This window comes from Eriocheir sinensis, chromosome 1 (genome assembly GCF_024679095.1).
Source record: "Eriocheir sinensis breed Jianghai 21 chromosome 1, ASM2467909v1, whole genome shotgun sequence".
In the NCBI taxonomy this organism is placed as follows: Eukaryota; Metazoa; Arthropoda; class Malacostraca; order Decapoda; family Varunidae; genus Eriocheir; species Eriocheir sinensis.
Window position 1 is genome coordinate 37,948,223 of NC_066509.1, and position 12,500 is coordinate 37,960,722.

The 12,500-nt window shown below is 43.8% G+C and overlaps 1 protein-coding gene across 16 annotated transcripts in view; it reads right to left on the bottom strand.

Annotated features, from left to right (window-relative positions):
• Positions 1–12,500, bottom strand: part of LOC126996671 (uncharacterized) — an 80,925-nt gene that overhangs the window by 8,404 nt on the left and 60,021 nt on the right. For 5 of the 16 annotated variants that reach the window (XR_007751362.1, XR_007751364.1, XR_007751365.1 and 2 more), the window contains exons 3-4: positions 7,943–8,055; positions 5,613–5,676 (exon numbers count right to left, since the gene is read on the bottom strand). Coding sequence is in view for 2 of the 16 variants with exons in the window: in XM_050857398.1 (XP_050713355.1) it covers positions 3,226–3,279; positions 5,613–5,676; positions 7,943–8,055; positions 8,725–8,820 (327 nt within the window). In the remaining 14 variants the exon portion in view is untranslated. Of the gene's footprint in view, positions 1–2,494; positions 3,280–3,750; positions 3,952–5,612; positions 5,677–7,942; positions 8,056–8,724; positions 8,835–11,874; positions 11,897–12,098; positions 12,254–12,500 lie in introns of those variants that run through there. The other 11 variants (XR_007751381.1, XR_007751341.1, XR_007751354.1 and 8 more) reach the window with 7 other exon arrangements.

Consider the following 12,500-nt stretch of genomic DNA (forward strand, 5'->3'; position numbering starts at 1 on the left):
GAGAAAGACCTGGGAGTGTATGTTACCAGGCTACCAGTGAAGGGATATCCAGCACACCAATACCACATGGGAAACACTCCACTATCCACCACAGAGGCAGAGAAAGACCTGGGACTATATGTTACCAGGCTACCAGTGAAGGGATATCCAGCACACCAATACCACATGGGAAACACTCCACTATCCACCACAGAGAGAGAGAGAGAGTATGTTACCAGGCTACCAGTGAAGGGATATCCAGCACACCAATACCATGGAAACACTCACTATCACACCAGAGGCAGAGAAAGACCTGGGACTATATCGAGGGGTCGGCAACCTTTGACGCAGCGTGCCAGACTTGGCACGCAGAGAGAGAGAGAGAGAGAGAGAGAGAGAGAGAGAGAGAGAGAGAGAGAGATAGTACATCCTTACTTTTATCACAGTTTAAATCTTCGAATGATTTTAAATCATTCTTTCCAATGATACATTGAATTAAAAGGAAAATGTTTCGTACCCGCGATGAGGAATACGTGAGTACAACGAGATGTAAACGAGTATGAGACACGTTGCCGCTGCTGACGCATCAGTCACGCAGCGGCAGCGTTGCTATTTCTGCTTCAGTAACTATTTAGCCGCCGTGGGTGACACTCTTTCTAGTTACTGTCGCCATGGCTACTGCGAAAAAAGTCAAGCTTGATGTCCGATCATTTCAGGCATCATGGACAAATGACTTTGGATTTATTCAGCAGAATGATCGTGCTGTGTGTGCTCTCTGCTGCGAGAATGTCGTGTGCCGCACATCGAGTGTTAAGAGACACTTTGAAACAAGACACGAGAAGACTTTCCAGGACAGTACAGACAAGGCTGCAGCGATTAAGAAAGCAGTATCGCGCTATGAGAAACAAAGTAATGTGTTTAAGTGCTCACAAAAACAATGCACCTGAGGCCAGTTACAAACAAGCTCTGTGTATTGCCAAGCATGGAAAGCCTTTTACTGATGGAGATTTTATAAAAGCAGCTTTCCTAGAGTGCTCTGAGGTGTTATTTGATGGCATATCAAACAAACACATGATCATCTCAAGGATAAAAGACATGCCTGTCTCAGCTAGGACCGTGGAGAGACGTGTTTCTGAAATGGCTGCTAATGTAAGTGAGCAGCACTACACCTGTGTTCAGTGTGGCCCTGGATGAAAGCGTGGATATAAATGACATTCCCCGCTTGGCTGTTTTTGCCAGGTATAGTGACACAGAGATACACGAGGAGCTGTGCTGTCTTAAACCTGTGTGTGGCACTACCAAGGGAGAGGACACTCTCAAGACATTCACTGATCATTTTGAGGACAGAGGGCAACGTTGACATCAGAAAGATTTTTGCAGTTACAGCGGATGGTGCCCCTGCCATGGTAGGAAAAAACAAGGGTTTTACTAAGATGGTTGAGGATAAAATTGGGCACCCCATTCTGAGATTGCACTGCATAATTCATCAAGAAAATTGATGTGCCAAGATCTGGAGCTCTGATCTCAACAAAGTGATGCTTCTGTTACAAAAGTAGTGAATGTTCTTGTTGCACACTCTTCTCTTATGCACAGGCAGTTTCAAGCTTTCCTTGAAGAGGTGGACAGTGCTTACAAAGATATACCCTTGCACAGCAGTGTTAGGTGGTTAAGCTGTGGGAAGGTATTGGGGAGGTTTGTGGAATGCTTTGATGAAATAAAGATTATCTTATCAGAAAAAGGCCAAGACTATCCTGAGCTGGAGGACAGAGACTGGACTGTGAAACTTATGTTTCTCTCAGACATCACCAAACATCTAAATGACCTCAATCTTGTCTTGCAAGGTGCAGGAAAAACAGTGATGGATTTGTATGATATTTGGAAGGCATTTGTTGCAAAGCTTGCAGTTTACTCATCAGATATCAAAACTGGTTCTTTCCGTTACTTCAAAAACTTGAAGAACTTGTCTGCAATTCATCCTGTCAACACTACTGATCTTCAGGTGTACATGCAAGAATTAAAGTCTGAGTCCTCAATCAGATTTCAAGATTTCCAACACACTGGCCCAGTGTTTTCGTTTTTAATCAGGCCAGACACCTTTAAATACAGTGAGTTGGACGAGTCTCTCTTTGAGTGGATGGAAACTGAGGAGTTGGAAATGCAGTTGATTGACCTTCAGGCCTCATCATTGTGGTCAGCTAAATTTAAAGATCTTCGAGAAATATTGGAAACTAGTATGAATGATCATGCAGCCTCCATATTAAGTTCCTGGACCTCCCTCCCTGATAAATTCAATTGTATGAAGAAAGTAGCTTTTGCATTGCTATCAGCATTTGGATCTACATATCAATGTGAGCAGATATTTTCTCACATGAAGCACGTCCTCAACCCCCATCGCAGCAAGCTTACAACGGATCATTCTGAGGGTTGTGTGAAGCTCAAGGTGTCCAGATACTCACCTGAAATTTCAACTTTGGCCAAAGGGAAGCAAGGGCAAGGATCAGATTAATATTGTGAGTATAAATTTAAAATAAAAAATAATATATTTTTAGTTACAAGGAATGCTAATTGCTACAAAAATGTAACATTTATGTTATACATGTGCAGGAAAATACACTTTACTTTAGTTATAATGGTCACTACATACTCTGTGTATATGATTATGATCTCAACTTCCATAGGACATACGCTTTATAATGTGGGAAAAAATAACACCTGGCATGCAAGGTAATAAAAGAAAAGGCATTAATTAGACTTGGCACTCTATGTTCAAAAGGCTGCTGACCCCTGGACTATATGCTACCAGGCTACCAGTGAAGGGATATCCAGCATACCAATACCACATGGGAAACACTCCTGACCAATGGAGGGTTTAGGTCATGCTCTAAAACCTCCAGCCGACCTCTCAGGTCGCTGCCGGTCGTAAAAAAGGTTGCCGTCCGGTGGCCGAATGGACTGCGTCTGGACGGCTAGTGGACTGCCACTGGTGGCCAACAGCTGACCATTAACTGTTGAACGGCGACCGGATGGCAAGCGGACGCCGTCTGGTTGCCGTCAGAGAGAAGGAGATCACTGATGGTCGCCGTACACTTTTCATCTGTCATTGGCCGTGGTTGACGTCCGGCCTTCCACCACACGGCGAGTTGTGCGGCGACTGGTGGTAGGTCAAACCACCCTTGCCCGGAAATGAGGTACATTCCTGAGCAGTGACGTCCCACGCCCCTCAGCCCGTCCAAGCTCCGTCCCCACTCAACCTGCTCCACAGGTCAAACACACGGCCAAGTGTGTATGGGTCACCTCTGCCTAACCAAAATAAATCACTGCAGGACATGACGTGCACACCAGTAACAATGAGAGTCTGTAAAGCTATTGGCTGTTATTCACTTCAAAAAGAACTGTTCATTTCATCTTCTGCTCTGCCCAGGGTGACGGAAATGCTTTAGAACGAATGTAATGTTACATACATACTAACAACAGGTTAAACCAAGAGTGCTTGGAGCATTTTTTGCATGTCTGCGGCACATAGGGGGCGGCGGGGGGGTCACAAATATCCGTCTTTTGCTGCAGTGAAGTACAGGATACTTTCATTACCTTTATAAGTAACTGTTTTTTACAAATAATTTACAGAAATAAGAATGGGAAATGTGTAATATAACTGGGTGAAGATATTATGTACTGTAACACGTCAGCTGCAGCTCGTTAAGGGAGGTCGCCGTCCTCATTGCGACAGGACGGGTACTGGTCCTTGCCTGTCGGCCACCGTATGGTGGCGTCTTGGCCTGACTCCAGGTGTGAGGCCAAGGTGTGAATCTTGCCGTCCAGCCACCCACTGGACGGACACTAAACGACCACCGGTAGCCGTTCAGTCGCACGACTACTTTGCCACCTATGTGGTCGGGGAGCGGTGGGTGTGAATCGCAGCATTTTGAGGTCGCAGGTGGTCGTTAGCAGGTCGTGAAGTCAGTGTGACTGTAGCTTTAAGTGTTTGGGGGAAAAAAAAAATGCGTGTTACGTAAATTAGGTTCACGTTCGAGTTAGTCTAAATGTTTTCAGCTTGCAGTGTGGCCCAGCGGAAGTTATGTGCATAGCTGGGCACGATAACAGAAAACCTTATTCCCGATAACCGATAACTGATAATGGAAAACCTTAATGGTGATAACCGATATTCGTTAACTGGAGACACAAATATAGGCGATGACCGATAACCGATACCCGATATAAATCCATAATTCCGATACTAGCTAGCGATAAGTCCGATAGGCGAAAACGATACTATATTGATATTTCAAATAAAAAACAAAGATGAATTCAAATTTTCATTATCTGTATTTTATAAAACTTACAAAACCTGAAAACCACACGTTGACACGTACCTATGGACGGTAATGCTGGAAACGCCTGAACCGGTGTTGTGTTATTTGGCGTCCCCACCGTCAAAAGCTGGCGTTCTGTTTACAAACACTGGTCTCTCGTGAGCTGCGCATGCTCAGACCAGCAAGCGTAGACCTGTACAGTCTCACAAAGATTTTTAACCGTAATTAAGAGTTGCTGGAAGGCTGAATCAGACATACAGTACCACCATCCCCGCTGTTTCTAGAACGACACTGTACGAGTTGTATTTATATGTACAGAGTGTCGTTCTAGAAATAGCGAGGATGGTGGTACTGTATGTCTGATTCAGCTTCCCAGCAACTCTGTTAAAAAGCTTTGTGAGACTGTACAGGGCTACGCTTACTGGTCTGAACATGCGCAGTTCAGTGTTTGTAAACAAAAGCGCCAGCTTTTGACGATGGGACACCAAATAACACAACACCGTGTGCCTTCAATTCCATGGCATGCTCACAAACGAATATGGAATATCAAATTTGAGGCAGTGAATAATCATTTTGGGGGCAAAGTTAAATGATTTTTCTCTTTGATATATTGATTTTTGAGTCTAACAAAAAAAATAACCTAGTGTTTTAATGTTGATGATCTAACTATGAAATCTCTTCACCAAAGATATTTCATACCCCGAAGTTTTTTCAAACTACACCGGGCGCCCGGGCCACGCTTGTGCAGTAGGGAGGCGACGTTTTTTTTTTTCTGAGAAGCGGAAAAAAGTAGCGATTATCGCTAGTTTGGTTACAAAAGTAACGAAGATACCGATATTTATTTAAATAAGTAGCGGATGGCCGATAACCCGATTTTGTTATCAGCGATAAAGTATCGCGATAACTTATCGCGATAACGCCCAGCTATGGTTATGTGTGTGTGTGTGTGTGTGTGTGTGTGTGTGTGGGTAAAATAAACCTGAAAACCTTCACTTCCTAACACAACAGGTAAAACACACACAAACACACACACACACACACACACACACACACACACACACACAGGATTAACACACCTTCCCCCCCTCTCAGCACCACTGCACTGCACTCCCCCACCCCCCTCCTCCCCCACCCCAAGCTCCATCGCCCCAACCCTCCCACACATACCAGACCCCCGATCCCCGTCCCCTTCTTTTTGTACTTGTTCCATTTGCGAAGTAAAATTGTACTCATGATATGTAAATTTTCCTCCTGATGGCTGCTGCAATTGAATAAACCGTTTATTATTATTAGTAGTAGTAGTATTAGTATTATTACACGTACCTTTTTAGCAAGCCGCCCCAAAGCCGTGACTCCACCTCCGTTCACCTGTGCAGGAACCTGACACCTGTGGAAGAAGAAAAAGAGTTGTGTCCACAGCCTTAAATGTCTGGGGTTACATTAGATTAAATTTATTCCCCTTCCTCAGATGAAATGTGAAGACAGGGGGGGTGACAAGGTCCCCTGTTAGGTAATTCATGCTAGGCTGAGTTAGGTTACATTTTTTGGCTTGCAGTGTATTCCAACGGAGGTTCAGGATAGGGAGGGATGTTAGAATAAGCTGGTGTTGTACGCCAGAAACAGCTGCCTCATTACTTAAATGCTGCACACCAAAATCTACCACAAAAAATAGTTTGCCTACCCAATTACTTAAATGCTACACACCAAAATCTACCACAAAAAATAGTTTGGCTACCCAATTACTTAAATACACCAAAATCTACCACAAAAAATAGTTTGGCTACCCAATTACTTAAATACACCAAAATCTACCACAAAAAATAGTTTGCCTACCCAATTACTTAAATACACACCAAAGTCTACTGCAAAAAATAGTTTGCCTACCCAATTACTTAAATACACACCAAAGTCTACCACAAAAAATAGTTTGGCTACCCAATCACTTAAATACACACCAAAATCTACCACAAAAATAGTTTGCCTACCCAATTACTTAAATACACACCAAAGTCTACCACAAAAAATAGTTTGGCTACCCAATCACTTAAATACACACCAAAATCTACCACAAAAAATAGTTTGGCTACCCAATTACTTAAATACACACCAAAATCTACCACAAAAATAGTTTGCCTACCCAATTACTTAAATACACACCAAAGTCTACCACAAAAATAGTTTGCCTACCCAATTACTTAAATACACACCAAAGTCTACTGCAAAATATTGTTTGCCTACCCAATTACTTAAATGCTACACACCAAAATCTACCACAAAAAATAGTTTGGCTACCCAATTACTTAAATACACCAAAATCTACCAAAAAAAAAAAATAGTTTGCCTACCCAATTACTTAAATACACACCAAAGTCTACCACAAAAAATAGTTTGGCTACCCAATCACTTAAATACACACCAAAATCTACCACAAAAAATAGATTGGCTACCCAATTACTTAAATACACACCAAAATCTACCACAAAAATAGTTTGCCTACCCAATCACTTAAATACACACCAAAATCTACCACAAAAATAGTTTGGCTACCCAATCACTTAAATACACACCAAAATCTACCACAAAAATAGTTTGGCTACCCAATCACTTAAATACACACCAAAATCTACCACAAAAATAGTTTGGCTACCCAATCACTTAAATACACACCAAAATCTACCACAAAAATAGTTTGGCTACCCAATCACTTAAATACACACCAAAATCTACCAAAAAAAAAGTTTAGCTACCATATTTCTTAACACACCAAAATCTACTATGAAAAAAAAGATTAGCTACCATATTACTTAAATACACACCAAAATCTACCATGAAAAAAGATTAGCTACCATATTACTTAAATACACACCAAAATCTACCAGAAAAAATTGTTTGGCTACCCGATTACTTAAGAGAGGATGACCAAGAGTCAGTTAAGAGAGCAAGAAGATCGCCAGTAGAACGCCCCTTGCGGAACCCATACTGGCGATCAGATAGAAGGTTAGAAGTGGAAAGATGCTCTTGAATCTTCCTGTTAAGGATTGACTCAAAAGCTTTAGGGAAAGTAAAGCTATAGGGCGGTAGTTTGAGGGATTGGAACGGTCACCCTTCTTAGGCACAGGCTGTACAAAGGCATACTTCCAGCAGGAAGGAAAGATAGATGTTGATAGGCAGAGACGAAAGAGTTTGACCAGGCAGGGTGTCAGCACAGAAGCACAGTTTTTAAGGACAATAGGAGGCACTCCATCAGCAAGTCACAGAATCTGCCAAATTTGATGTAAACATTCAAATTAGGGGCATGAAAGAGCCTGATTAAATAAACGATGGCCGTAACTGTGTGGACCGTGCTGTGTGTGATTAAATAAACGATGGCTGTAACTGTGTGGACCGTGCTGTGTGTGATTAAATAAACGATGGCTGTAACTGTGTGGACCGTGCTGTGTGTGATTAAATAACCGATGGCTGTCGTTAGCCTCTTGAGAGCCTTACTTAATCCAGGAAACAAATAATAAAAGTGTCAAAGTAAAGGCCGGTGGTGGTGGCATCCACTGTATTCGTGTAAAAAAGTAAAAAAAGTAAAAGTAAAAAAATATAAAAAGTAAGAGTCAAAAAAAGTAATAGTGTCCAATTAAATGGTGTTGTCCGCTGTAACTCACATGTGGAGGGTGAGCTTGCAGTCCACAGTGTTCCTGCCCTTACAGCCCGGCGCACAGCAGGAGGCTGCCACCACGCTGCATCGGGACGCACTCGGCTTCACCGCTGGACTGTCCTGGAATACAAAATACTGGTTAATATTCTGGCAAACAGGGTTAACATTTATTCATTTTACAGTAAGGGAGGCAGCTCAAGGGGTGAAAAAGACATTACAAGAAACAAAAAGGCCTGCACCATCTTGGAATACAAAATAGTGGTTAATAATCTGGCAAACAGAGCTTAATATTTGCTTATCTTTAGGTGTCTTTCTGGTGAGGAAGAAAGCACAAGGGGTGCAAAAGAAAGTAGCTACAAGAAACACTAAGGCGTGCACTGTCTTGGCATACAAAATAGTGGTTAATTATCTGGCAAAGACTGCTTAATACGATATTTTGTTTTACGTGTTAGCTTGTAGCACCGGTAGGCTTGTTTCAGGGGCCTGGTGGTCGGCCCAAGCCCCTGATGGCACATGCAGGCAATTGTTTATAGTGGTGTGTTATGCACCTGTACAGGTGCCCTGCGCATCATCAATCCAGATCCATCTATTCTTGGCTCATGCTATCCCCCGGAACTCATTCACGATTCATTTGGACGGTGCTTCTAAAGTCATGGTTGATAGACAGTCTTCAGGACAGCATGGCGAATAGTGGTTGATATAATAGCAAATAAGTAAGTTGTACCTCTCTCTGTGAGCTATTTTGCGGCTGCGAGCTAATTCCCACAAAACTGGCTGGCACACCTTTACCTTTAGTGATAGTTTAGAGTCAGTGCTCGTCAAAGGTGCCTCTTCTCTGTCTCCTAGTCTCATGGTGGTCACATTTATCTGTAAACGTTGACACATTCTGGAGATGGTGAAAGAGAAGAGAGAGTTGATGAGAACGGTGAGAGGGAGACAACTGAAATTTTTCGGCCACATAATAGGGAGAGAAGGACTGGTGACTTTGATTACAACTGGAATGGTGGAGGGAAGAAGAGGAAGAGGAAGACCAAGAGCAAATTACATGGATGGATTGGTGAAGGAGGAATGACATGAGGGCAGGTCATCACTCGAAAAGAGGCATAACTCGAAAAGTAGACATTTGCGATGGAAATTAGGTACAAAATCGGGTATTATTCTAGTGTTTGCCCACACTCACCCCTCTCAACCAAAATTGGCTAGGGGGCCATTGAGACTTCGGGGGATGCGGTGGTAAACATGAAATGCGTCGCAAATGCATAGTTTTTGAGTTATGAGGGGTTGAAAAATACCCTAGATGTAGGGAAATTCCTTACAATTACTGAGATGTAGGGAAATTTCATACATTCCGTTTTTTTTTTTACAACGTACGGAAACCATGCAAGGTAATTATTGAACATCACTCCACACCTCGAAAAAACGATATTACGCCTCCATATTGTACTTGAGGGCATATTATACATACGGACGATGTGTTTACATGGCAACGCCATTGCAATATGAGCAGCGTTGCCAACGATCCGGTTAGCAATGATACGCTAGGTGAGACCAGGTCCACCACGCGTGGTTATTTTATTTTTTTATTTTGGAACACGCACCTTTACCTAATACTATTTCCGATGGTACGCTTGGTTAGCGATGGTACACTTAGTTAACCATTAGCCCATGCATGTGAGACCAGGTCCAACACGCGTGGTTATTTTTTTTTAGAACACGCACCTTTACCTAATACTATTACCGATGGTACGCTTGGTTAGCGATGGTACACTTAGTTAACCATTAGCCCATGCATGTGAGACCAGGTTCACCACACGTGGTTATTTTATTTTTTTTTTAGAACACGCACCTTTTATACTATTGCGATATAGCGCCAGATTTAGATAGTGCGCTTAGTTAGCCATTAGCCCACGCATGTGAGACCAGGTCGTAAAGTTCAGTTGGAGTAGTTTAAATATGCTCCCCCACCCAAATACCCCGAGTTCACGCAGGTCCCCCAAGATCGTTGGGGGAAGGGGATTAATTCGGCTTCTTTACTTCTAAGTACTTTGTTTTTTTTTTACTATGATATATGGAGGCGTATTATCGTATTCTGGAGGCGCGGAGTCAACATCCACAATCACCTTGTATACTGGGAATATGAACCCGTGAAGCAGATTCAAAATCCGGTCAGTAAGGATTCACGTGTTCGAAGAGCTCGGGCAAGAGGTTCGAGAGCCTGCACTTCCTGCACAAGCCGCAGTAGTGTTAAAGGCGCGGTGTTGGATGGATCCCGGCTAGCCGGTGGTTTTACTTGTGTCAGTGATAAACAATGAAGATACACTGTGTTTGGTGCCACGGACTCTACTTGGAGGACAGAAACCTTGCGATGAGGTGACAACCTACTAGAGAGAGGGCATGAGTGTGGTGAAGGCGTTTATGTGAGCACAGATGGCCGCCGGTGCCACGCCAGATGGTGAGGTGAGCATCGTTTGGTGGGTTCACTACGCTTCTCTCCCAAAACAAGCTTGGGGATCCACTGAGTGCGTGGTTTTCGTATGGGAAACACTAAATTCATCGCAAACGCTTATTTTAGTGGTGGTGGGAGGAAAAATTCCCTAAATTTAGGGAACTTCCCTAGATCTAGGTTTTTTTTTATCCCCCACCCCACTAAAAAAAAATACGCGAATGCGACGGATTTCGTGTCCCCCACCCGAAACCCCGCATTCCCACCAGGTCCCCAGGCTTGTATGGGGGGGAGGGGGGAGTATGGGCAAACACTAGAATTTTACCCAAAATCGTGCAGAATCTATCACCAGAAAAAAATGAACCACGTAAGAAAATCATTGGTTGGGTGAAACTGTACATTGTCCGAAATGGTCCCTCTGTGTTGTTCTGTGATGGGCTTTACTTAGGTATACTTAGGTGAGTGCTGGACGCAGGCCCAAGGGCCTCTATATCCAGATCTTCAGTAACAGCTCAAAAAAAAAACTATGGTATGGACATCTGTGGCGAAACAGACAACTTTGCTTCATAGTTAAAAAACACTTCTTGATGCTGCCAGTGGCGGTCAAGTCTCTTTTCAAATGTATAAATACTTGGGGCCTCTACTACAGAGGAGGGAAGACTATTCCATACATTTACTATCCTATTCATGTAACTGTTTTGACGGATCCTTGTGTTGCACCTCTTTTTATTCAATTTGTATTGGTGTCCTCTTGTCACTAATTCTTCACGTACATTATAGTCAAGCACTGGAGCCACTCTGGTGTCATATTTCCCCCTTGCAATCTTATAGGTCTCTATCATTTCACCCCTTAACCTCCTATACACCAATGTTGGCAAACTAAGTTCCTTTAACCTTTCTTGGTACGATAGGTGTCTAAGTCCATTTACCATTCTCGTTGATCGCCTTTGCACATTTTCCAGGGAAGTGATGTCCTTCTTTCTACTCGGACTCCATATCACATTTCCAAATTCCAGCTGTGGTCTCACCAGTGCTTTATACAATCTAATAAAATTTTCTTTATTTAAATCCACAAATGACCTTCTGATGAGTCCCATTGTTCTCTTGGCTTTATTTATTTTGTCATTAATATGTTGTTCAAATGTAAGATGCTGGTCTACTATTATTCCAAGATCCTTTTCACTATCCACTCGTTCAAGACTTACAGGTTGGTCTTCCTTCTGCATAAAATATTCTCTTTCCACTTGTTGATTCCTTTGCCTTGTCACTGTCATAACCTTGCACTTCGCTGGATGGAACTCCAATAACCAATCCACTGACAAACTTTGTAGCCTGTCCAAATCCCTCTGGAGTGATCCTTGGTCCCCAGAACTTCCAATTTCCTTAAAACATATATAGTTTGTTAGTGTCTGGCTGTGGCCTCTGGTGTGGTGATGAGTTGGCCCCGATTGTTGGAGGAAATATCCGTCCCTGACTGAGTCAAGGCCGTGGATTACCTTGAAGGTTTGCATCATGTCCCCTCCAGTGATGCCAGGCCAAGGCAAATCAGCCTCTCCTCGCAGGGCAGGCGTGACGCCCTGCCAGGCCGCCCCGGCACTCACCGTCGCCTGTGCTGAGGCCCACGCGGCACCCCTCACTGAGCGTGTCAGCTGGTCCACGCCGCGCCGCTGTCACCTCAACACACCGGCCATTACTCCCTCCTTCACCCTGACACACTCACCCCAAGACCGTAGGCAAGACGTGCCACTTTCCTCCGCCTCGCCTCTCAAGACACGCCCACTGCATACGACTTCCACGCCCACACACACTCACACACCTCAGCAGCGAGGATTTGTTTACACCACCACACAGAGACTTCATTGACTAGAGTGCGCGGCAAGATACTGAAGTGACGCCGCCGAGTCTGGTTTAGTGGCCATGTTACTATGGGGGTAAGGCGCTGGGGTGACGGGAGTGGCGGGATGGGGAGGGGGCTGGGGGGGGATTGAGGGTGAGGTGGGGGTGAGCAGGATAGCCCTTTCCCAACGTCCTCCACCTCTCTTAGTTTCAGTTGGATTTTGGGGGTGGGGAGGAAGTGAAGGAGGGGATTGGGGTGGCGGTGAGGCTGGGGGTGAGGAGGTTG